This window comes from Myotis myotis, unplaced genomic scaffold, assembly GCF_014108235.1.
Source record: "Myotis myotis isolate mMyoMyo1 unplaced genomic scaffold, mMyoMyo1.p scaffold_m19_p_12, whole genome shotgun sequence".
Classification (NCBI taxonomy): domain Eukaryota; kingdom Metazoa; phylum Chordata; class Mammalia; order Chiroptera; family Vespertilionidae; genus Myotis; species Myotis myotis.
The window spans coordinates 47,638,413-47,661,922 of NW_023416316.1; the positions used below are offsets into that span (position 1 = coordinate 47,638,413).

Below are 23,510 nucleotides of genomic sequence, written 5' to 3' on the forward strand. Positions count from 1 at the left end.
CAGAAACTCACAGAAGTGAAGTGGGTGGCCTGAGGGAGCCCAGGGTAACTCCATTGGCTGGAGTATTGACCAGATGCATCATAGATGCACCAAGGTTGCAGGTCGGTCCCCGAGTAGGGGCACATGCAGAAGACAACCAGTGAATGCATGAGTGGGTAGAATAATAGATTGATGTTTCTCTCTCTCTCTCTCTCTCTCTCTCTCTCTCTCTCTCTCTCTCTCTCTTTCTGTTTCTGTGCCTCTTTCTCTCTTTCTAAAATTAATTTTAAAAATAAAATAAAATGAAAGTTTAAAAAAAAATAGCTGTCCCCATTCCTCCGTGTTCAGGGCTCTTTCCACTACAGCAGGATTCAAGAACCTAAATCTGGAGAGATCTTCACAGAGGAAGGGAGAGAGAGAGAGAGAAGTATCAATGATGAGAGAGAACCATCGATCGGCTGCCTCCTGCACGCCCCCCACTGGGGACCAAGCCCACAACCCAAGCATGTGCCCTTGATCAGAATTGAACCTGGGACCCTTCACTCCACAGGCCAATGCTCTATCCACCGAACCAAACCAGCTAGGGCCTGCCTTCTATCTTTATTGCATTTTCTACATCCAGACTTAAACTGGGAGGAACTTCCAGAACACTGAAGTTAGTCTGAGTTCAATTAACAGGAAGAGAGAAGACTGTACATTTCATGATCCCCTAATGGCCCCCACGTTTGTTGATCTCTATTTGAATGCTGTAAAGCATCTAGGATTTGGGGGCAATTAGGGGACAAACATCCCACTTTTTCTCTGTGGCTCAGGGCTACTTTTTATTCTTGGGAAGGCACTCTGCTTGCTTCCTCACGTAGACCAGGGATGGCTCAGGTGTGGAGCAGATTTATTTCTTAAATATTAATTAATTACTTAAACAACTAATTAATTTCTTAACTTGTTAAAAGTCTCCAACCTAGGGTATATGGAGATCACAAAGACTTTATCTAAGGAGTGCATAGGCACAGGCAGTTTTAGGAAATGAGTTTCTCAATTTTCATCTTCCCCAAGTACTCTTTCCCCAAACTGAGTGTGCCTGAGAATGTGCCTTCCAGGCAAGGCTCTTGGGGTTCCCCTAGAACACTTCCTCTTTTAGTATTGCTTTCTTCCACTTCAGAAAAGCCCACCTGTCACCCATGAATACAGTGCATTGCCCCACAGTGTAAAAACCTCCATAACCCCATAAGTGGCCTTGTTCTCCACTTTTTTCTTTTGATTCTGCTGATACCGTCCTGCTCTCGTCAGCCTCCAACCCGCTCTCTCCTTGAGCCCAAGCACCATGCCTGCAATTAAATTGCAGAGTTCTGATGGAGAGATATTTGAAGCTGATGTTGAAATTGCCAAACAATCTGTGACTATCAAGACCATGTTAGAAGATTTGGGAATGGATGCTGAAGGCGATGATGACCCAGTTCCTCTACCAAATGTTAATGCAGCAATATTTAAAAAGATCTTTCAGTGGTGCACCCACCACAAGGAAGACCCTCCTCCTCCTGAGGACGATGAGAACAAAGAAAAGCGAACAGATGATATCCCTGTTTGGGACCAAGAATTGCTCAAAGTTGACCAAGGAACACTATTTAAACTTATTCTGGCTGCAAACTATTTAGACATCAAAGGTTTGCTTGATGTTACACACAAGACTGTTGCCAAAATGATCAAGGGGAAAACCCCTGAAGAGATTCGCAAGACCTTCAATCTCAAAAATGACTTTACTGAAGAAGAGGAAGCCCAGGTACGCAAAGAGAACCAGTGGTGTGAAGAGAGTGAAAAGTTTGTCTGACACTCTAAGGATTGTTTCAAATACTAGTTGCCCTGCTCTATTTATAATTGTTAATATTAGGCAAACAGAAGACAAATGCAGCAGCAAATCAATTGTATTAGCAGAATTTTGTCCTCATTGCATGTGTAGTTTGGGTACAGATTCCAAACCTATGGCTGAGTTTTTTCCAGTATGATCAAAAGCAGGGGTCCTCAAACTATGGCCCGCGGGCGACATACAAATACAAATATTGTATTTGTTCCTGTTTTGTTTTTTTACTTCAAAATAAAATATGTGCAGTGTGCATAGGAATTTGTTCATAGTTTTTTTTTAAAACTATAGTCCGGCCCTCCCAATGGTCTGAGGGACAGTGAACTGGCCCCCTGTTTAAAAAGTTTGAGGACCCCTGATCAAAAGTATCTTTTTTCTTTGCTCTGAATAAAACTGAATTGTGGGTTCTCTATAAAACAACAACAACAACAAGAAAAACCTCCATAACCCTAAACAAAAGAGTAATTAGAAATATTAGTAACTTACCAAACTATAATGACCAACAAATCTATTGCAGATGAGATATCGAGTTCTCTGTTTTCAACAAAATTGAAGGAGGCCCTAATAGATGAGCACCTGATAATAAAAGATGAGTAATTGTTGCCATATAAACATAAGGCTTTCAAAGAATGAAATGCCTTACTTCCATCCCCACCAACTTATTTTTATATGCAAGATTCCTTAGTCCTTATAGTTATTAAAAAAATGACAGATAGAAATAGAATTGATGTTGAATCTTGTCTCATTTCAACCATAAATCATATGGATCCTCTGATTCATGAACAAATCAGGAAGAAAGCCCCATTCATCCCATAAAAGATACATTTCCAATAAAAATTTATGTTTAATAACTATCAATATTTATATTTTTATGTTTTGATTTCACATGTGCTAATAATAATGGAAACTAGATTTCAATGCAGAAGAAAGCTTTGAACACTTGAAGCCTTACGGTCACAAGAAAAAATATTTAATTTTAATAGCCACATGTCAAGTTTGGTTGCAAAGAAACATGGAATAATCAATAAAAGACCTTTAAATATGATGCATTAGGATAAAATCCTATAGAAAAGTGGAATGGAAATGAAGGTTCAAAGAATAAAAAGAAACAAAGTAAAGCTCTGACCATTAGAGAAAAATTTTTGTATGCACTTTTCAACAGATGGCAGTGTCTATAAAAAACTTTCTTCCATATCTAGATGACATCAGGTACATATGTAAGAGTGAGATAATTGTTTTATTAAAAATATAAATGTTTCCAAACTGCTAAATGTCATATATTTTTCCAATCTAGAAACACTAAAAACTTTAAGAATCAACTTAACATGTGAGAGGGTGCACACTGCATCACAATTCTTTTCGGAGAAATGCAAGGAAAAAAAAAAGTTGACCATTATCACCTAAGAGTATTTTATCCTGATCAGGGATCTCTGAAGGAAGCAGGAGAACTGGAGCCCTAGTTAGGGTTTGCTTACATGAAATAGGACTAAAGGAAGGACGAGGTTTTTCCTTAAAATGTCTGACCTATGGTATAAACATTGAAAATATTTTTTTTGCACCGTCTTTAATGTCTGGGCAACAGTTCATATTAAATATATGAAAAAAGAACTGATTAATAGATTTCAAAAGCAAAGGGGGGGGGGAATAGAAGGTAAGATGGCTGGAGAGTGCAGAAGAAACAGTAACAGGAGGCTGTAGCTTCTGAAAAGCCAGTTTGCAACTGCAAAAACAGTGAAAAACCTGTCCAAGGGAGATCAGGGAGCATGGCGGGGGCGGGAGGAGCGGGGGGCGGGGGGCAAATACAGTGGCCCTGAGAGGCTGGGACAGCCCAGGAATTGAGCTCACAGGTTGAGAACCAGCCTATGCAAAGAATCCCCAACAGACACAGAGCAAGTACTAAGAAGAGAAGGACCACACCGACCTGAAGGCCTGAACAAAGCATGACGATGAGGATGGGAGAGAGCCAACACCTGGAATGAGCTGAGACTTGAGGATGGGAGACAGCCAACACCTGGAATGAGCTGAGACTTGCAGAAGTACCTCAAATCAACAAAAAAGGCCCCAGAGAGACAGTGCAACTTCAGCAAGTGGAGGATGGAGGAGGCATGGCTTCCATTCTTAATTATTAGAGAAATGGTCTTCACCCTAAGAAGGGAAGACAAAGGGCATAGGAAGGAAACAGCCCAAGAGGAGCGATGTGGTAGTGAAAAGATGGCTATGCTTTCAGCCTCTAGGTCCAGAGAAAGCACTTGCTAAAAGAACTTACTGATGGGGGCTCTGATCTTGGTGTCTTTTCTCCATTGGGGAAACAGAAGGGAATAGGGAGTTAAGGAACAATGAATTTTGAAGGGGAGAAAAGCTCCTGGGAATTATAAAGTGTTTAACCTGAGGTTCCTCTCCAGACAAATGAGAGCAATCCTAAAAATTTTTTGTCAGTGATTATTAGAAATTTGTTGGAATTGGTTGAGGCTAGGACATGGAAACCTACTTTTTTATTTTAACCTTAGTTACAGTCATTATGATGATAAAACAAACAATACTATGTACAGCTTATCTTTATTTCAGCAATGCTAGAGTTGCCAGTAATTTATAAATCATATAGTCAAAGAAAACAGAAACCACTTAAACCAGTGGAGATTTAAATCAGGAAATCTTTTGATGGAATAGACTGAGAAGCCTACCTAGGAAGCTGCTACCACCAGTGGGCTGGAGGGAAAACAGGAAGGCAGGTTGGTGGAGCATAGGGCCCAGAGTCACATGATAGACTCTAGAATCCCAGTGGGCCTGTCCAGTGGTAGCGGGAGCCAGGGAAGAAATGTAGCTGTTGCTGGAGAGACAAGTATAACACAAAGCATACCCTAACATTTTCCCCTCTCTCACCCTTCAAGCTTCCCATCATGTTCCTATTGGCTGTCAAGAACCCAGAATACACAACCTGCAGGAATCAGTCTTCCTGTAGTAAAAAGCAGAGGAGAAAAATTGAGGAATGGATCTGAGGACAAATAGGCCCAGGACCCACACAGCACACACCTTGTGCATAAAATAGTAAAATGTGTGCTGAATAGTAGTAGTTACCTGTATCTATAACAGACAAAACAACTAGTAGTTGTTGAGTCAGGGCCAGCAAAGGGTGATTGATGGTCTTGGGTCAACCTGGAGAGAATCTCCAAGTGCCAAGGGGTCTGTTACAGCCAACCAGGCTAGGCAGTAGTTCATTTATTTAACAAAATTGATCTTATGACCCTAGCCTGTTGGGCCTAAAGTGTGCTCAGTGCATAGGAGGTAATTAGTCACACTAGACTTTGTACTGCTTACATAATATCTGGAATATAGCTCACGTTACATTGGGAAAAAGAAAGTGAATCCAAAAACTGGTATCTAGCACTGGGTTTGATAACTATGTCCTGTGAGAAATGGTTGATAGAAAGAAATCTGTTTATCTACAAATGAACTGACTATATGGAGTTTCATTAGTTGTTTTCAAATACTGGAAAAGTTGCCTTCTCATATGGAAGAGCTAATAATTACTAACACTGAGTATTTATTATGTTTTAGTCACATAACTCATTTAATCATTCTAACTCCTATTAAGGATAAGTATTATTGTACCAGTTTTATAAATGAAAAACCTGAAGGCTCAACAGGTCGTGTAACTAGCCCTTGGCTCAAGCCCAGTCAAACCTTTCAGATTCTGAAGCCCATGTTCCAACTACTGTGATTGCCATGTGTTGTTCTACTAAACCAGACAAGAACCAATGGTTGAAGTCACCATGAGGCAAAATTTGACTTGGCATAAGGATGCTTTTTTCAATGAAAGTTTAACTTTTTATTGTATAATGATGGCAATAACTACTTCTATAAGTAAGAGCTTCCATTCATAGATTTACTTAATGAAAAGTTAGTTATCTCGCAAGTTACTAACATTAGAAAAGAAATATTATTAAAAATAAAAAGGGACATTTCATAATGATAAAAAAGTCAACTCAACAGGAAGACATGTGTGTACATCAAACACATAGCTTCAAAATATATAAAACAAAAATTGGCAGGTATAAAAGGAGACATAAACAAATCCACAATTATATTTGGAGACTTTGAGTCATCTCTATCATAACTGATGGAACAACAACAACAAAAACTAGAAGAGTTGAACAACATAGCCATCTTGACCTAACTAACATACATGAAACTTCTACCCAACAACTGCAGAATATATTTCCAAGTGCATGCATCAATGTATTTATCTTCCAAAGTTACTAAAGATATTTCTAGAGCAGTAAGTTGGGCTAGTTGTATTTTAAGACCACTCCCACCTCTGAAATTCTAAAATTTACTCATCTTTTCCTAAGAATAATATCCTCAATCCAGCTTCCTCATTGTGTGTTGCTGGTAGTGATGCCATTTCAGCCACTTCCCAAATACAAGAGGCTGTGACAACATCTTGAAGTTTTATAAATGTAGACGTGTTATCCTGTCCCTTCCCCAAACTTTGCTGATTCTTTTAGTTGAGCATCTCTCTCCCATCTCCATATATATATATATATATATATATAGAGAGAGAGAGAGAGAGAGAGAGAGAGAGAGAGAGAGAGAGAGAGATCCAGGTGCAAGCCTTAGCCCAGCTCCTGATTCCTCACCCTCCTAGCTCTGAAATCACCTATCAACTTGGCCATGAAGATCAGCTTCTTATCCCAAGCTACCCTGTGGGAGCAGGCCAGACCTTCACCCACAACACACTACTCCTATAAATTCATTTATGCTCCTCCATCCCCCCAAATTCCCCAGAGCTTCAGAAATAACCTACCACATGACTATAAGAGGACATTGTACCAAGGAGGGAAAAGTGTAGATAAGTAACAAAATGAGTATTCAGAATGCATGACTGATTATTAGTATTTGGCTCCAAGACTGGTTAGTCTAACTGGTTCAAGTCCTTCACTAGGCTGGTTCAGAACCTGATTCTCCTTGTATACTAGTTCTGGGTACTCCCAAGTCCCCCTGGAAAACACCCTTCCTCTATATTGCTCCATCCCTAGACATTTTCAGTTGCATAGAGAATCATCCTCTGATGATGATTCCAATACAAAATTGAGAATACAGTAGCTGTGAAGGGCATGAGTTCAAGTCCTCCTCCATCCATCCCTGATTCCAGCTGTTTCCTTATTAACAAAATAAGAATATGAATTTTACCTACCTCACAAGATCCTTGTGTAGTTTAAATGACATAATGTATATTAAGGGGAAGGAGTCAGGAATTAGAGCCACTCTCCCCTGCTCCTCTCCATGTTCTAAACTACGTGAGCAATATACACAAGAATTAATACCAAATGGGAAATGACCTCCATTTTTAAACTAATAAGTGGATAAGAACATGATTTTCCCCTCTCCTTATTCTAGGGCTTCTCTGGTAATTTACACAGGAGAACATGACTTAGACTAGAGTCCTTTTGTTTCTTGTTCCTTCAGCTTAACCTAAGACTCCAGGTTTGCAGATCAGACTCTAAGGTCACTCATCACACAAAGCATTCAACCTCTCTAGCTTCAGTTACCTCCAACAAAAATTGGGAATATCAACAATACCATTTTTTGTTGTCTTGTAATACTTAAATAACTCAATGTGTGTAAAATAGCATATCTGGGACAAAGAAAATGTTTTTAAAAAGTAAAGGCATTATTACTTAATATTGATAATGATTACTTTTTTTATTTCATATGGTATTGGGTACAGAGCTCTACGGGAATCAGAAAAGAAAGACTTATTTTTTTTCTTCTTCTGTCGCCCAGCTTCCTACAAAAAAATAAACACTCGCATCCTTCAAGTTCCAGGAACAGATGAGGTAGAGCTCACCTGCCAGGCTGAAGGGTACCCCCTGGCAGAAGTCTCCTGGCCGAATATCAGTTTTTCTGCCAACACTAGCCACATGGAGACCGCTGACGGCCTCTACCGGGTCACAAGTATCCTGCGCCTAAAACTGCTCCCTGGCAGAAACTTCACCTGTGAGTTCTGGAACGCTGATGTGAAGGAACTTACTTCAGCCATCATTGACCCTCAAGGTAAGAGCAGCTGCCCTTCCTATCAGTCACGTTTCACTTGGAATGAGTAATTTAAGGAGAGTGTAATAAAGGGACTACTTATGAAGTTATGATCAGGATTTAAAGAAACTACTAGGATAGTGAAGGACCCTGGGGCTTCAACAGTAGGGGAGCCATGACCACATTGGAGAGGTGACTGAAACCTGGCGAAGGGAGCTGTAGGGAAAGCGCCATGTGGCAGAGCAGTGCCCTCCAGTAAGAGGGCGCTGCCACTCGCAGCAACTGCCAAAGGGTGAAAGTGGTGAATAAATATCCCAACCTTCTGCTCCTCCCACCCTCTGACCTCCTTCTGGTGCCTCCCATTATGCTAGATCCAACTGGCAGTCAGAGAACAAGGGAGTCCACTGATCCGGTCCATAAAGATCAACCTCTCAGAGCTCAGAACAGAGTGTTGAAGTGTAGATAATGGATCCGAAGAGGAAACAGAAAATATCCAGCACAAAAGCTAATCACTCAGCGGGATGAATATCACTTTCCTGGCTTTGCTGCCAGATAAATGGTTTGGGGGTTTTGCAGGAAAACTGGCCTCTCACAAAAAATCTTGCAGAGCTTTCACTGGCTATGCCGAATCCCATACTTTAAGAACTTCATACACTAGCAAAATTTCAAATGCTTTCTGAAGCCTGACCATTCTTTTATGTGCCAAGTAAGGACATTTATTTGCCAAATAAGAGCAACTAACATCTAGTATCGCAATCATTTCATAAGAGACAAAGTCATTTATCATCAAATGTGCAAGTCTCCTGGTGGTCCTATAACAAATTACCAGAAACTTTGTGGGCTTAGGACAAAACAAATTTATTATTTTACATTTCTGGGAGTCAGAAGTCTGAAAAAGGCTTCACTAAGCTCAAATCAAATCAAGGAAGAATGCATTTTCTTGTGGTTTGTTTTTTTTTTTTTTTTTTTTTTTTTTTAACCAGCTTTTAATGGCCATCTGCATTCCTTGGCTCATGGACCCTTCCTCCACTTTCAAAGGCAGCAGCTGCATTGCTCAGACCTCTGCTTCTGTCATCACATCTTTTTCTTTAACTCTCTTGCCTCCCTTCTCTACCTTTTAGGGACCCTTGTGACTACTGGGACTCAATAATTCAGGATACTTGACCCATTTCAAGTTCCTTAATATAATCACATCTATGAAACCCCTTGCAATGTAGGATAACATATTCACAGGTTTCAGGGATTAGAACATGGACATCTTTGAGGGGAGCCATTATTCTACTAGCATACAAATAAAGAATATCATCTCAGAATTAAGGACATTCCCTAGTACTGGCTAATTTGACTATAGAAAATTAACTGTGTTGTCATTATATGTCACTTCTTGTCCTTTGTCTTACAAAACTGAGCCTATGACAAGGGCTATTGGGCATGCAATTGTTTAGGTGTTGATCCCAGGGAGTAGAAATGAGAGGTTTAGGAGGAAAGAAGGAAAAGCAAAATAAGGATGCATTATCGAAGTTGATGTGGGCAACAGGAGCTCAAATATGCAAGGACTCCCTGAGCAGCATACAGATGGCCTCCTAAGATGTTTACTTATAGGACTTCAAGTGGAAGGACTAATGCATCTGCTTTCTCCTCCATTGGTTGACAGTTGTGAGCTGTGCATGTGTATGGTCTGAGTGAGCTCCCCCAGCATCTGTAGCATCAGAGTCATCCCAGGACAGAAGGCAAATATCCACTTGACAGAATCACTGACCATGAAGTGAATCAAAGCCCAACCAGGGTTCTACCCAATCTGTGGCTGAACTCAGGCATCAAGTTGAGAGGAAGTGAGGCAGGGCTACAAGTCTAATCTTTGTACTGTTCAAGCCCATTCATGCCCTACATTAAGTTCGCTGTCTCTGAGCCTTCAGTCAGGGAACCTGCAAAAGATATGATATGGAAAAATTGGTGGAACAAACTACTGTTCCTGCTTCTGCAATTGATCCCAATTGATATTTATCATCTATCTCATCCACCATACATTCTAGATTTCCCTCACTCAGCACTTCACATGCAATAGTTTGTTTGCCTGGGGGACTCAGACTTCGAACCCTTAGTTGCCTTACCCTTAGCTGACTCAGGTTGCTACAATTGCCTTTTCATTGTTATTAATGGGCATGGAAGTAACCAGAATCAGAATTGGTGGATCCCTGAGTTCTAGACATAGTTTTCCTTGCCTCCATTATGTAATTGCTTTCAAGTTCTTCATGGTAATTAAGATAAATTACTCCACCAATATAATAATTCTTTTCTTTCCTGCTGGTCCAATTTCCAAGCTCCCAACTGCCCCCAATTCCCTACCTACCTACACGTCTCTATACAATTCCAACACTAATGTTAGCGGTGAAATGAGGTAAAGAGAGGAGTCATGCTAAGGATATTGATAGAAATAAAGACATTAGAAACATCATTTTTAGGATCAACTTTGAGTGAAAATAGTTAACTAGGCAAGCTGGCTTTTTAATAATCTTTATTTTTGTTTTTATCACAGCTAAGACCACCAGACTTGTCACCTTATGAAAATAGAGCTATAACTAATTCATACTACCTCGTTAGAGGCTTAAATACTAACAATCCCAGGGGACTTTATTTTTCCTCGACTGTCCTTATGTTTACTCGACTATCCTTTGATATGTGGGATTTTCTGTTTGGTTAAGTGTTGGATGGAATGTGGTTTTCTAGAACACTTATATAAGGATCTCCACAGAGAAATACAGGCCTGGCTAAGATGAATTTGGAAACAACTCGAATCTGCCTTTTGCATCAGTGTTTTTTCTTCGGGTTAGAGAAGTATAAGGGCAGACTGATCATTTCTCCGGAAGCCTTGAGGCTGTGAGAAGTTAAGAATAAAGTAAGGCGGCCCCTCTCTCTCTGGGGAGCCAACACACCTGACTGAATAGTCAACAGTTGTGGGAGAGACCTGTGGGGCCTGCATCGAAGCCTGGGATATCACTCATGAATGCAACCAACAGGGAGATGGAGAAATCTTTGCAATTAGAAATTCTCAACCTAGCTTTACTCATCCTCCCCAGCTTTAAAATCATCCTACTATCCCCTGACATGATCCTCTGCTCCAGTCAGCTCCCCTTCCTCACCATGTACTCTCTGAACTTGCTTGACCCTCTCCCACCACCATGACCTCTTTGCTCAGGCATTTTATTCCACATAAAAATCATTATTCACCAGCTCCAAGTCCACTCTCTCTCTAGGGCAGCTCAGGTAACCCCAGGATACAAGCAGTCTCCCCTCATCTTGCCTCCTAAGACCAATTGTGCCACTTCTTTGTTTGCTTGTGACTGTACTTACCTTTTCTCTTCCATTACTATTTTATTTTCCATGTATTTTAATTATTCACATGAGTCTTCTTGATACCCGGATAAAGCAAAAACAGAGTACTCTGTTCATAGTAAGTGCTCAATCAAGGTCAGACTAATGGGTTAAAGGCTTAGTCTTAGATGATCTCAGACCCATCATCCCAGCCTCCAGACTGTGTGGACAGTCAGATCAGAGCAGTCAAATGATACCCTGGCTTGTGGTACAAATACCTAACCACAGTCACACATCCTCCCACGGGTTCCTAGCTTCTATTTCTCAAAGGCATTTTAAGTTGTCTTATGACTATCCCCTTTCTACTCATTCTCATAAGTTCAGCTGCTCAGTGCTGATTTCTGTGACCCACCACAGGTTTTTCCAGAAGTCGATGAATCAAAGACAGCAATGAAATTCTGGGGGTGGGTGGTGCTCCCATGACTCTAGAATGGTTGACCGAGCATCCTAACTTTCCATCAGAAATTAAGGAGCAGTAAGACGATTTTCCTTTCAAAACAGAGTTTAATCTGCTCAGTCGGTTGTTGCATTTTCATTAGGAGGTATCTAGTGAGACTGGAGCCCAGATTCTTATAGGGCTGGCAGAGAAGCCCTTCTAGGAGGCCTGGCAGTGACTCTGGCAGTAGTCAAGCATGCGGGCTCTGAAGTCAGATGGGCTTGAGTTTCAAATCCTCTCTGCTACCTATGGCTTTGAGAACTTGAGCCACCCTAGAAGTGTCCCTTGTCCTCTTTTGTTGAATGAGGATAAATAATGGTAGCCACCTTACAAGGCTATTGGGACTGTTCAATGAAATATAATAGTAAAGTCCCTAGCACTCAGAAAAGATGGAAACAGGAAAAAGAATGGCATCGTTAGCAAGAGGCATGGCTTCCTTGTGAGTGGATAGGACTGTGAGTAAGGATAAAACAAATTGCTGTCCCATACAGCATCACATCATTGTTAAGTAGCATGTAAATATTAGAAAACAGTTTAGAATAATATATATATAGACTAAGAGACCTGAAAATATAGTGACTCAAACAAGACAAACGTATATTTCTCCCTCATGTAATATTCAGAATTAGAAGGTGGTTCAGAGCAGGTAAGTAGCTATATTCCATAAAGTCATTCTGTGGTCCAGGTTCTTTCCATCTTTTTCTGCCATTCTCCAGGGTGTTATTCCTGTTGAATTCTCAAGGCTGGGTCCCTGCCATATCCATGTTTTAGCCTTTAGAAAGGAAAAAGAGGCATATTTAGTGTTTTAAAGCCAAAACTGAGAAGACCCATTCTCTTGGCTTGACATTAACTTACATGTCTGGCCACACCTATTTATAGGGGAGGCTTAGAAATGTAGTCTCTGAGAAACCATGTGTCCAGCTAACACCTAGCTAACACTAGGGATGAAAAGCAGAATGGATTTAAGGAACAAGGGGCAGTCTGCCACAAGGTAACTGCTGACAAGGAACATTGGGGTAGGTGGACTAAGTAGATGGTCAATTCAGCCCAACAAATCCTTACTGACACTATTCATGTAGCAGTGCTTGGCTTTATAGGGGATTCAGAGGTGACTTAGATAAAGTCCTTGCACTTCAAATACTTACAATCTAAGCAGACTGATGTTCCATTGGATGTTCAACTTTAGAAAGTCTTCGGGGATGAGTAAGCTTTTGTATGTGGAAAGGACTATAAGGGAACTGGACAGGACAAGTGTCTGCATAAAGGCCCTGAGGTAGGCACTTTTCCTGTTGTGGGAACAGTGAGGATCCCAGGACTCCCTGACTCATGGTACAACATGCAGCAAGTGCTTAAATAGCACTTCCTAGGGGTGAAGGCGACAACTGTAATCAATGTGGGTTATCTATTGAGGTTTGGTAACTAGACTTACTGTGGTGATAATTTCATAGTATATACAAATATTGAATCATTATGTTGTACACCTCAAACAAATGTAATGTTGTATGTCCATTATACCTCAATAAAAATATTTTCTTGAACGCTGGGTTATCCAATGTATGGATGAGCCAGTCTTTCTACTCATTTTCCTCCTTAGTGTTCACCACACTCTTTTAGATAGAGAAAAATACCTATTGGGCCAGAGCTTTGGATCAGAGAGATATGGGTTTGCAATTTCAGCTTTGCCACTTGCTTAGCAGTGATGACCTTAGAATCAGTGGTTCTCAACCTTCTGGCCTTTTAAATGCAGTTACTCATGTTGTGACCCAACCATAAAATTATTTTCGTTGCTACTTCATAACTGTAATGTTGCTACTGTTATGAATCGTAATGTAAATATCTGATATGCAGGATGGTCTTAGGCAACCCCTGTGAAAGGGTCGTTCGACCGCCAAATGGGCCTTGACCCACAGGTTGAGAACCGCTGCCTTAGACAGATTATTTCTCATCTTTGAGCTTACTTTGTCAATTCTCAAATAAGGGGCTCAGATTAAATGATGTCTGTGCCCTTCTCAGCTAAAACTGCCTATGGTTCTCAGAAGGCACTGTGTTGGGGGAGGGGAGGCTGTGGGCAGGACTGAACCTTTCCCCCTGAGCAGTGTTTCCAGGTTTTTCTATGTTTATTTCGTATAAGTTACTCCATGAGCACCATGACAGAGGAGCAAACTTCAGGTTTATGGAAAAGGCACAGCCTTGTGTCCCCTTCCGTTTCTCTGCAGTGAACCTGGCTCCAGCCCTGTCTTTGGTCAGCCTGGGCCCCCATTCTAACCTTTAGATATTCATAGCTCCCCTTTAGAAGGTTTTCCTCAGGCTCCTAAATTACTTTCTCATCCACTTCTCTACTAAACTCATCTTTTCCACAGTGCCAGGACCTTCATTAACTATGACAAGGAAAGGGGCTAATTATTATAATTTTCAATGACTGGATTTTGTATATGAATACTACCTATAAGATTTTATTTCTTCCACAGGATCCTATAATTCTTTGAAATTTAATAAGTAATGAATATAGATTCTGAGCACCATGACAGAGGAGCAGGGAGACAGTTTTGAACTGAGAGACTAACCTACTGGAAAGATAAAGAGAGATGATGATGATGATAGGTAAATAGGTAGATAGGTAGATAGATACATAGATACATAGATAGAATATGATACATGTGTCAGAATGATGCAAAGCATGGAATCTGGAACAAGACAGCCTAGATTATATCTCGATCTGACGCTTACTGTATAACTCTGGGAAAGCTTCCTAGGCCTCACTTTTTTTACCAGTAAAATGGGGTCATAGTTGAGCCTGCCTCCTAGGGTGGTTATGAGGAGTGAATGAGCTGGTTCACACAGGGCTCATAAAAAGTACCTAGCATGAATTAGATGTTCAGTGCAAGTTGGCCATGTTGGTTATAACCCACTCAGAAGGCCAGCTTGTTGATTTACATCTGAGCTACCATGTAATTGTGGTGCTTTTCTTTCACCCAGGTGAGATGGAACCCGAGGTCCCTTCAACTTGGCTGCTTCATATTATCATCCCTTCCTTCATTATTGCTTTAATATTCATAGTTACAATGATAATCCTGAAAAAACAACTCTGCCAAAAGCTTTCTTCAAGAAAAGGTAGGTGAGTTTTATTCACAGTACCCATGTGGACTGAGTGTCTGCAGTGAAGGGCTCTGCTTTCACCACTGGCCTCCCACTTCCCGGTTTCATACCAAATCCACTCAATGGTTATGAATTGCTTTGGGTTTGTCCTGATGATTTTTCCCCCAGAAGAAAATGGCTCTAGTCTTCAGTGAGATAAAACTCTTACACTGAATATTTTAAAAGGAATATTTTTGTTTCTGTGGCTGAAATCATTTGCTTTATTCTTTGAGCCGAGAAGTGCCATCAGCCTCATGAGACTGGTGTTATTTTGGCAATGTTGGACAGCTATGTGGTCAGCATTCACTGGTGGGAAGATGCCAGGATCCTTTCTGACAACTCCTTCAGCTCTCAGCTCTCCTTGCCTCATTCTGGATATGAGCTGGGCTAAGCCCTCCCCTTACCCCCAGGAATCTGAATCTCCTGGTTGGGTAAGAAAAGAAGAAAAGTGTGTGAGGTAATTTGTTTGGTGGCACCCTGAGGTCTTTCAGCAGATCCCCACTCCTACTGTGCCAGCCGGGCGGGACCCAGCATGCCTGCAGCCTTGGAGCGCTGGCCTGAATATCTGCAGTCCCATCTGGTGCTTCCCTAAACTATCCCTTTGTCAGCACCCAACCAGCTCTTCCCAAGATTGATACACAGCTTGTCTATAGAAAAAGAAATGGCATCTGGGAGTAACTCAATAGAATTTGGGGTGATCACTATTTGAGGATTGGGCGATGTTTAGGTGGCTGTTTTCCCACATTTACAATCTAACTTCTATATTCTCATCTGTTATGAAATATTATCATACTCTATTTTTGCCCACTGCCCTCTATATACATTAGCTTGGGTAATGTCCACAAGCCCCTCTAAGGTAGATTTAAAGGAACCATTGTCAAAAGAAGGGAGGAGGGAGAAAGGAAAAAGGGAAGGAGGAAGAGAGAAATGACAGAAGTGGAGGGGAAGGACGCTCCACCATAAAGAGGGAATCACAAGTTCTTGTTGGACAAAACTTTGACTAAACAGAATTACTTCTGCAAATCTGTGACCTCAGAGTCATGGCAGATGCAGTGCAGTTTATTAGAATATTATCTTTATACCATATTTCCAGGCCTGGGGCCTGAGAACCCTTTAGTCACCTCAGAAATGAGCAGTAGAGCCTTCTGTCCTTATTCCCTTTTGGAGAATAAAGTGGAGTTATACTCAAAGGTAGAGCAGGGGAAAAATCCTCCCTTCATCCCTCATCTCAATCTCTAGAGTGAGCAAGGACATCAGTAGCTCCTGGGTGCAAGGCTCAAGCACCAACTGCAGTGGAGAGCTTGTTACTAATAAGGGCTGAGTGAATAAATTTGCAAGTGATTCCTTTTTTTGTTTGTTTGTTTTTAATGAAGCAGAGCGAAATCATGGTTGCCTATATAATAACCTCCCTCTCTAACAATCGTGCATTGGAATCTGCTTTCTTACATAGGAGATACACGGATACAAATGTGGAAACGTGGTGGCCATGCACAAAAACTCATGTGTCACGAAAAAAGGTTGAGAACTGCTGGTTCTGTGGATAGAGCTTTAAACCAAAGTCAGAAGGTTAGATGTGGAGCTGGTGCTATCATTTATTGGTTCTATGGTCTTGCACCAATCACCTAACTCCTTTGAGATGATTTTCCTATCTGTAAAATGGGAAGCGACCTGGGAATGAACATTTTGCAGTTGATTAATCCATTCTCATTGCCACTACCAAGGTTCAACCTGGACTAGGGCAGAACCCTCCTCACTCATCTCCCTGCATCCACTCCTGCTGTCTCCAATATGATTGACTTTCACTTTTAGCTAGCATGAGCTTTTAATTTCTCAAATCTATCATGTCTCTTCTGTTCTGATCTCTTCCATGACTTCCCATTGCTCACACACCCGTTGGGAAGTGTGACTCATGTATGCAGTTTTATATGGCACCACTATCACCTTTGTTACCCATGCTTTAGCCATAAAGGATTTTCTAGTCTTCAGAGACATCCGCCTCTTTCAAATCTGAGTTTCTCATATAGTATTTGCTCTTCTTAAATTACTTTCTTTTTCCTTGTCCATCTGAGTTGGTGTCATCCATTAAGTCTCCACTAAACTATCACTTCATCAAGCCTCCCCTGAATCTACCCCCTCACCACACCCATTACATTAAATTCCCTTGTCAGGTGCTTGCCTAGCACCTACTTCGCCCTTCAGTATACTCAGCACACAAGTACATAGGACCTATTTTAATAGCTTGAGCTAAAACCGCAATTGCATCTCTTTTCATTTTCCAATTAATTCCTCAAGCCACCAGCCTTCCCATCTTAGCAAAAAGTCCAGTGTCTCTTTCTTACAGTATGTACTTCCCCAACTCCCACAAACTGCCAGGAGGCTTACTTAGCCCACAGAGCCAGTGCTGCTTCTGAGAAAGCTACTGGGGAACTAGGTCAGTTCACCAGAGAGCCCTGGTTTTAAGCTGCTGCGGTTTCTACTACGGCCATGCAACATCCCTGTTCCCTCCAAGTGTCTCCATCCACTATGCAAAGGTACCCTTGCTGGTTCAGATCCCCACACAGACCAGAGCGATGCAAGATGACAACTCTCCTGGCTCCCCTCACATGTTCTGGCCTCGCTCCCAAAGCAGGACCCTCAGGGGCTGATAAGGGAGGAGGGCCTTCCTGCCTCAGCCATAGCTGTGTGCAGCCAGCCTCTTCTGCTCTCAAACCTTCATGTGGAGGGGGACACCAGTCCTGACTTCCTTCTCTGGAGTCATTTCTGTTCTGAACTCCTCAGTCTATTGGAGAGAGTCCATTTTAGTCCCTTTCTGTCCAGAAAGCTCCTTGGCTCCTCAACACATTTATCCGCTTATGCCTCCGACCAGCTCTGCACACCGAGGTTTTTGGGGAGGGCAGCCGTTGCCAGTCCATAAAAGGTTCATTTACCATCCCCCACTAAGAGGGACCATTCAACAGATCAGGGCTCCAGGGTGATACTGACATTATTGTAAAAAATAAGGTCAAGTTCTGTTTCATCTGTTAGTCTTTAAGTTTCATAAGTATAGGGGCTATGTTTCTCTTATTCACCAATATATGTCCAGTGTCTAACTCTAAAACATTACCTGGCAAATACAGTTCTTCAAGAAAACTTTAAACATTGAACATACTACATGCAGGTACATAGGCTAAACTTCTTTGTAAAATATACTAGTCACATGTGGTTTTTAAATTTAATTGAAATAAAAATTCAATTCCTCTGTCACATTTTAAGTGCCTAAATATTGCAAGTGCTTAGTAGTCACGTGGGTCTGTATGGGACAGAGCAGATATTACTAATTTCCATCTTTGCAGAAAGTTCTATTGGACAGCATTGTGCTAGACCCTTTGCAGTTAATTTCACAAAAACTGCTTGAGGCAGGGAATCGCATCTACTTTGTAAATGAAGAAACTGAAGCTCAGAAAATATTTCTGAAGTTATATAGCTGGGCTTGAACACAGGTCTGACTCCAAAACTTGTGGCCCTTTGTTGCAAAAGTGCTTAATAAAAATTGGCTCAATCTGAATACATTTTACATTATAATTATCTTTGGGCAATGGAAAGAAAAGGTCTCAACCCAAAGTACTTGAGCAACTTGTTCATTGACCCGCTGGGCCAATGGCAAAGCCAAGAAAAGAATCCAGAAAGAATTGTGAGCTATAGAGACCAGATTTCCAAAAAAGGTCTCTAGATTTCTATTTCTCAAACTCTTTATGCTAAAGAACCATTTTGGTTTTTTTCAAATTTCTAGTATGTTAGAATTGGTACTTTTATAATATGGAAAAATTACTAATAATGAAATGGAAAAAAACAAAGACATAAAGCAATAAGCCCAATTTTTACTAGAGTTAATAAGTATAAAATGACATTTGAATAAATATGTTCAAAAATATAACCTAGTAAAATAATTACTATAAAATGTTCTAAATGTTTACTCTGCACTTCTGTACTTATCTCATTGTGAACAAATTAACAGTTCACCTACCAGCACCAGCTTGTAGACCACACTTTTGGTGGCACTGTCCTAAAGGATTGACCAAGGTCTTTCCAGGGATTTAAACCAAAGGCCAAATATGCAGGTTTATGATGTATAAGAACAACAGAGAATGGGAGCACTTACTTCAAGCATTAGAGAGAGGCTCCCCTGAAACTCCAACATTCCAGGGCAATCCCTCTGAGTTAATCATTGGGCTCCTTTCAAGTACAAATGCTCTTGGAGGAGACTGCATTGCTGAATTAGAGGCCCAAGATGGTCATGAGAGAGTTACTAAAAATCTGGTATACAGAGCAAAAACAGAATTAGACGCAGACTGAATTTAGATAACCAGGAAACTGCAGGAGATGGGCATCAAGCCCCGGAAGAAAATAAAAGTGGAAAGGAACATGTGAAATCAGGGATTGAGAAAAATGAAACCAGGGAAACAGTGGGGAGCAGCATCCCATTATGAGAAATTTTGGCTTCCACCCTGAGTTACTTTGAACCAGTATCAGTCATTTACACCTTAGTGCAAATTAATTGATCAGATCTTCTGCTCTCTGTAGGGCAGAGGGAAGGAAGTGGCAGTAAATACTAAAGCAGAAGAGGGAGAGAAAATTCTGGAGCCAGACATTTCCTGGACTGAATCCCAAAGTAGCAATCCCTTGGCCTCTGAGTGTCTGGGGTCAGGGTCAGACAAAGGAATGGCAATGGGGGCCTTCTTTGTTCACAATCTTGCCAATGGGTATGGTTTTACATTACTCATTATTCAGAATGAGTTCTCAAGCCACTGAGACATTTAGACTTCTATATGTGAATTTTATTTGGATTTACTCTTTTTATCTATAATAATAAAAGCCTAATATGCTAATTAGACCAGATGTCCTTCCAGACATCCTTCCAGACAAAGCCAGGACTGTGAGTGAAGCCTGGGACCCGGGTGCCAGAGGGAAGCCGGTGCTGGCAGCAAGGGGGGGGGGAGGGTCGGGGGAGGGAAGGAAGTTCTACTCTTGCATGAATTTCATGCATTGGGCCTCTAGTATATATATAATGTATTTTTATTGATTTCAGAGAGAAAGGGAGAGGGAGAGAGAGAATCATTGATCAGCTGCCTCCTGCATGGCCCCTACTGGGGATTGAGCCTGCAACCCAGGCATGTGCCCTTGACTGGAATCAAACCCAGGACCCCTCAGTCCACAGGCCAATGCCCTATCCATTGAGCCAAACCAGCTAGGGCTGGATTTACTTTTTAAAATACTTTTTTATTTTTCAATTACAGTTGACATACAACATCACATTAGTTCCAGGTGTACAAACCAGTAGTTAGACATTTATATAACTTGCAAGTGATAGCCCTGACAAATCTAGTACTCATCTGGCACCATACATAGTTATTACAGTATTGTTGATTAGATTCCCTATGCTGTACATTACATCTACATGATTATTCTGTAACTACCAATTTGTGCTTCTTAATCTCTCCACTTTTTTCACCCATTCCCCCAACACCCCTACCACCTAGCAACCATCAAAATGTTCTCTACATATGAGTCTTTCTGGTCTGTTTGTTGCTTTGTTTTGTTTTTTAGATTCCACATATAAGTGAAATCAAATGGCATTTGTCTTTCTCTCTTTGATTTATGTCACTCATAAACCTATCTAAGTCTATCCATGTTGTTGCAGATGGCAAGATTTCATTCTTTTTTTATGGCTGAGTCATATTCTATTGTATATGTGCACCACTTTTTTATCCATTTATCTACTGATGGGCACGTAAGTTGCTTCCATCTCTTAGCTATTGTAAATAATATTGCAATGAACATATGGATGCATATGTCTTTTTCATTTAGTGTTTTGGTTTTCTTCTGATAAATACCCAGAAGTGGAATTACTGTCCTTTTTTTGTCTAGTTATAGCCTTTGTTTAAAAATATATTTTGTCTGGTATAATTATTGCTACCCCAGCTTTTTTGTAATTTCCATTTTCATGAAATATTTTTTCCATTCTTTTACTCTCAGTCTGTGTCTTTTTTAAATTATTATTGATTTCAGAGAGGAATGGAGAGGAAGAGAGAGATAGAAACATCAATGAGGAGAGAGAATCACTGATTGGCTGCCTCCTGCACACCCCCTACTGGAGATTGAGCCCACAACCCGGGCATGTGCCCTTGATTGGAATCAGACCAGGGACTCTTTAGTCTACAGGCCGGTGCTCTATCTACTGAGCCAAACCAGCTAGGGCAGTCTGTGTGTCTTTTGATCTGAAGTGAGTCTCTTATAGACAGCATATGTAAGGGTCTTGTTTTTGTTATCCATTCAGCCACTATATATCTGTAGAATGGAGCATTTAATCCATTTGCATTTAAAGTAATTGTTTATGTATTTATTGCCATTTTATTATTTATATTTTTGTCTTTTTTTTTTTCCTTTTTCTTCTTAAAGAAGACCCTTTAACATTTCTTATAATACTGGTTTGGTAGTGATGAATTCCTTTAGCTTTTTTCTTGTCCGGGAAGCTCTTTGTCTATCCGTTGACTCTAAACAATAGCTTTGTTGGATGGGATAATCTTGATTATAGGTCCTTGCTTTTCTTCTTCTTTTTTTTAAATATATTTTATTGATTTTATACAGAGAGGAAGGGAGAGAGATAGAGAGTTAGAAACATCGATGGGAGAGAAACATCGATCAGCCACCTCCTGCACATCTCCTACTGGGGATGTGCCCGCAACCCAGGTACATGCCCTTGACCGGAATCGAACCTGGGACCTTTCAGTCTGCAGGCCGACACTCTATCCACTGAGCCAAACCGGTTTCGGCGGTCCTTGCTTTTCATTACTCTGAATATTTTGTGCCAATTCCTACTGGCTTGCAAAGTTTCTGTTGAGAAATCAGCTGGCAGTCTTATGGGAGCTCCCATGTAGGTAACTAAGAGCTTTGCTCTTGTTGCCTTTAAGAATCTCTGTCTTTAACCTTTGGCATTTTAATTATGATGTGTCTTGGAATGAACTTCTTTGGATTCTTCTTGTTTGGGACACTCTGCACTTTCTGGACTTGTATGTCTGTTTCCTTCTCCAGGTTAAGGAAGTTTTCTGTCATTTTTCAAATACGTTTCTATTTCTTGCTCGCTCTGTTCTCTTTTCAGCACCCTGCCTGATGTAAGTGTTGGTAGGTTTGAAGTTGTCCCAGAAGCTCCTTACATTGTCCTCCTATTTTTTTAATTCTTTTTTTTTTTTACTGTTCTGATTAGGTGTTTTCTGTTTCCTTATCTTCCAAATTGCAGATTGATCCTCTGCTTTATATACTCTACTGTTGATTCCCTATGAAGTATTCGTCATTCTTCATTTTTGACTTTTAAAAAATGTTTTCTAGCTCCATTTTTATGTTTCTTATCTCTCTATTCAAATTATTAGGAAAACAAGAAACATAATTTCATCTGCTCTTCCCCTAAGTTCATTGAGCATCCTTATAACCAGTGTTTTAAACTCTGCATCTAGTAGATTGCTTGTCTCCATTTTGTTTAGTTCTTTTCCTGGAGTTTTGTCCTGTTCTTTCATTGGTACATGTTTCTTTGTCTCCTCATTTTGGCTGCCCCCCTGTGTTTGTTTCTGTGTCTCCTAGACTTGGTAGAGTGGCCTTATGTAGTAGGTGTCCTATGATGCCCAGTGGCACAGCCTTATCCAATCTTGGAATTCCAGGTGCACCCCCTGTGTAGGCTGTGTGCACCCTCCTGTTGTATTTGAGTCTTGATTGCTATTGGCATGTCTATGGGAGGGATTCACCCACAGGTCAATTGGCTGCAAGGACTTTCTGTGACTATTATGGAGGATCTGCTGTGCAGGGCTCACCCCATGGAGCAGGACATTCTTCAGTGGGGCTCTGGTGCTGGCTGTGTCTTCCCTTTGAGTGTGTCACTCATGGAGGTGCTTGGGTGTGGTCTGAAGCTGTCTATAGGGTGTGCTGACTCTTGGGCCTCCTGGGAAGCGCAGACCAAGGTCAGCCACCACCTGTGCCCTTCCCGGCATGAGCTATAGAGCAATCTTCAGATGGCTACTAAATATGCTGAGCTTAGAGGTGCCCAGGAGAGGCCAAGATGCGAACCAAGCCTGGATGCTGCAGTGCTGGAACTGAGGCCACTTAGTGAGAGGTAGGAGTTATGCCAAGGCCAGATGCTGCTTGTTTGAAAGATTCTAGGAAAGTCCAAAGCATGAGCCAAGATGGCTGTTTGTATGGAAAAACCACTGAAAATGGCTTGGGTGGGCCTGCAAGTTGGGTGGGGTGGAGTCTCAGGGAATCACCGGGGCAGGGTGAACAATGTGAAGCCAGGTTGATGGAGACTCAGATATGGAGCCCGCCTGCCAGCTCTGTGAGGGGGAGGGTTCATCAAAGGAACAATGGCCTCTGTCAGCACTTCTGTCTAGGAGAAAGCTGTCCCTCCAGCCCTTGCTCTGATACCACACAATTCAGTTCCTCCCAATGTTTCCCTCACATGCCTTTCAAGCTGCCACCACAGCACTGGAGCTCAGAGTGAGCAAGTCTGAGCAAGTTCGTGCATGGACCCTTTAAGAGGAACTGGCTGAGACTCCAGGAGCTCTGCATCTTCCTCAGCCTCAATCCAAGCTGGTTTTCACAGCCAGAAGTTATGGGGACTTCCCTTTCTGGCACTGGAACCCTGGGCTGGGGAGCCTGGTATGGGACTAGGACCCCTCA

General features: G+C 41.3%; 2 protein-coding genes across 8 annotated transcripts in view; both read left to right on the top strand.

Annotated features, from left to right (window-relative positions):
• The window catches only part of PDCD1LG2 (programmed cell death 1 ligand 2), a 111,714-nt gene that overhangs the window by 77,703 nt on the left and 10,501 nt on the right, over positions 1–23,510 (top strand). For 4 of the 7 annotated variants that reach the window (XM_036331064.1, XM_036331063.1, XM_036331066.1 and 1 more), the window contains 3 exons: positions 7,619–7,888; positions 14,652–14,786; positions 16,261–18,655. In XM_036331064.1, the coding sequence (XP_036186957.1) occupies positions 7,619–7,888; positions 14,652–14,786; positions 16,261–16,436 (581 nt within the window). In that variant the 3' untranslated portion in view covers positions 16,437–18,655. Of the gene's footprint in view, positions 1–7,618; positions 7,889–14,651; positions 14,791–16,260; positions 18,656–23,510 lie in introns of those variants that run through there. The other 3 variants (XM_036331067.1, XM_036331068.1, XM_036331069.1) reach the window with 3 other exon arrangements.
• LOC118667519 (S-phase kinase-associated protein 1-like) lies at positions 284–2,052 on the top strand. Its single transcript, XM_036331076.1, has one exon. The coding sequence runs from the start codon at positions 1,301–1,303 to the stop codon at positions 1,802–1,804; it is 504 nt and encodes a 167-aa protein (XP_036186969.1). The 5' UTR covers positions 284–1,300; the 3' UTR covers positions 1,805–2,052.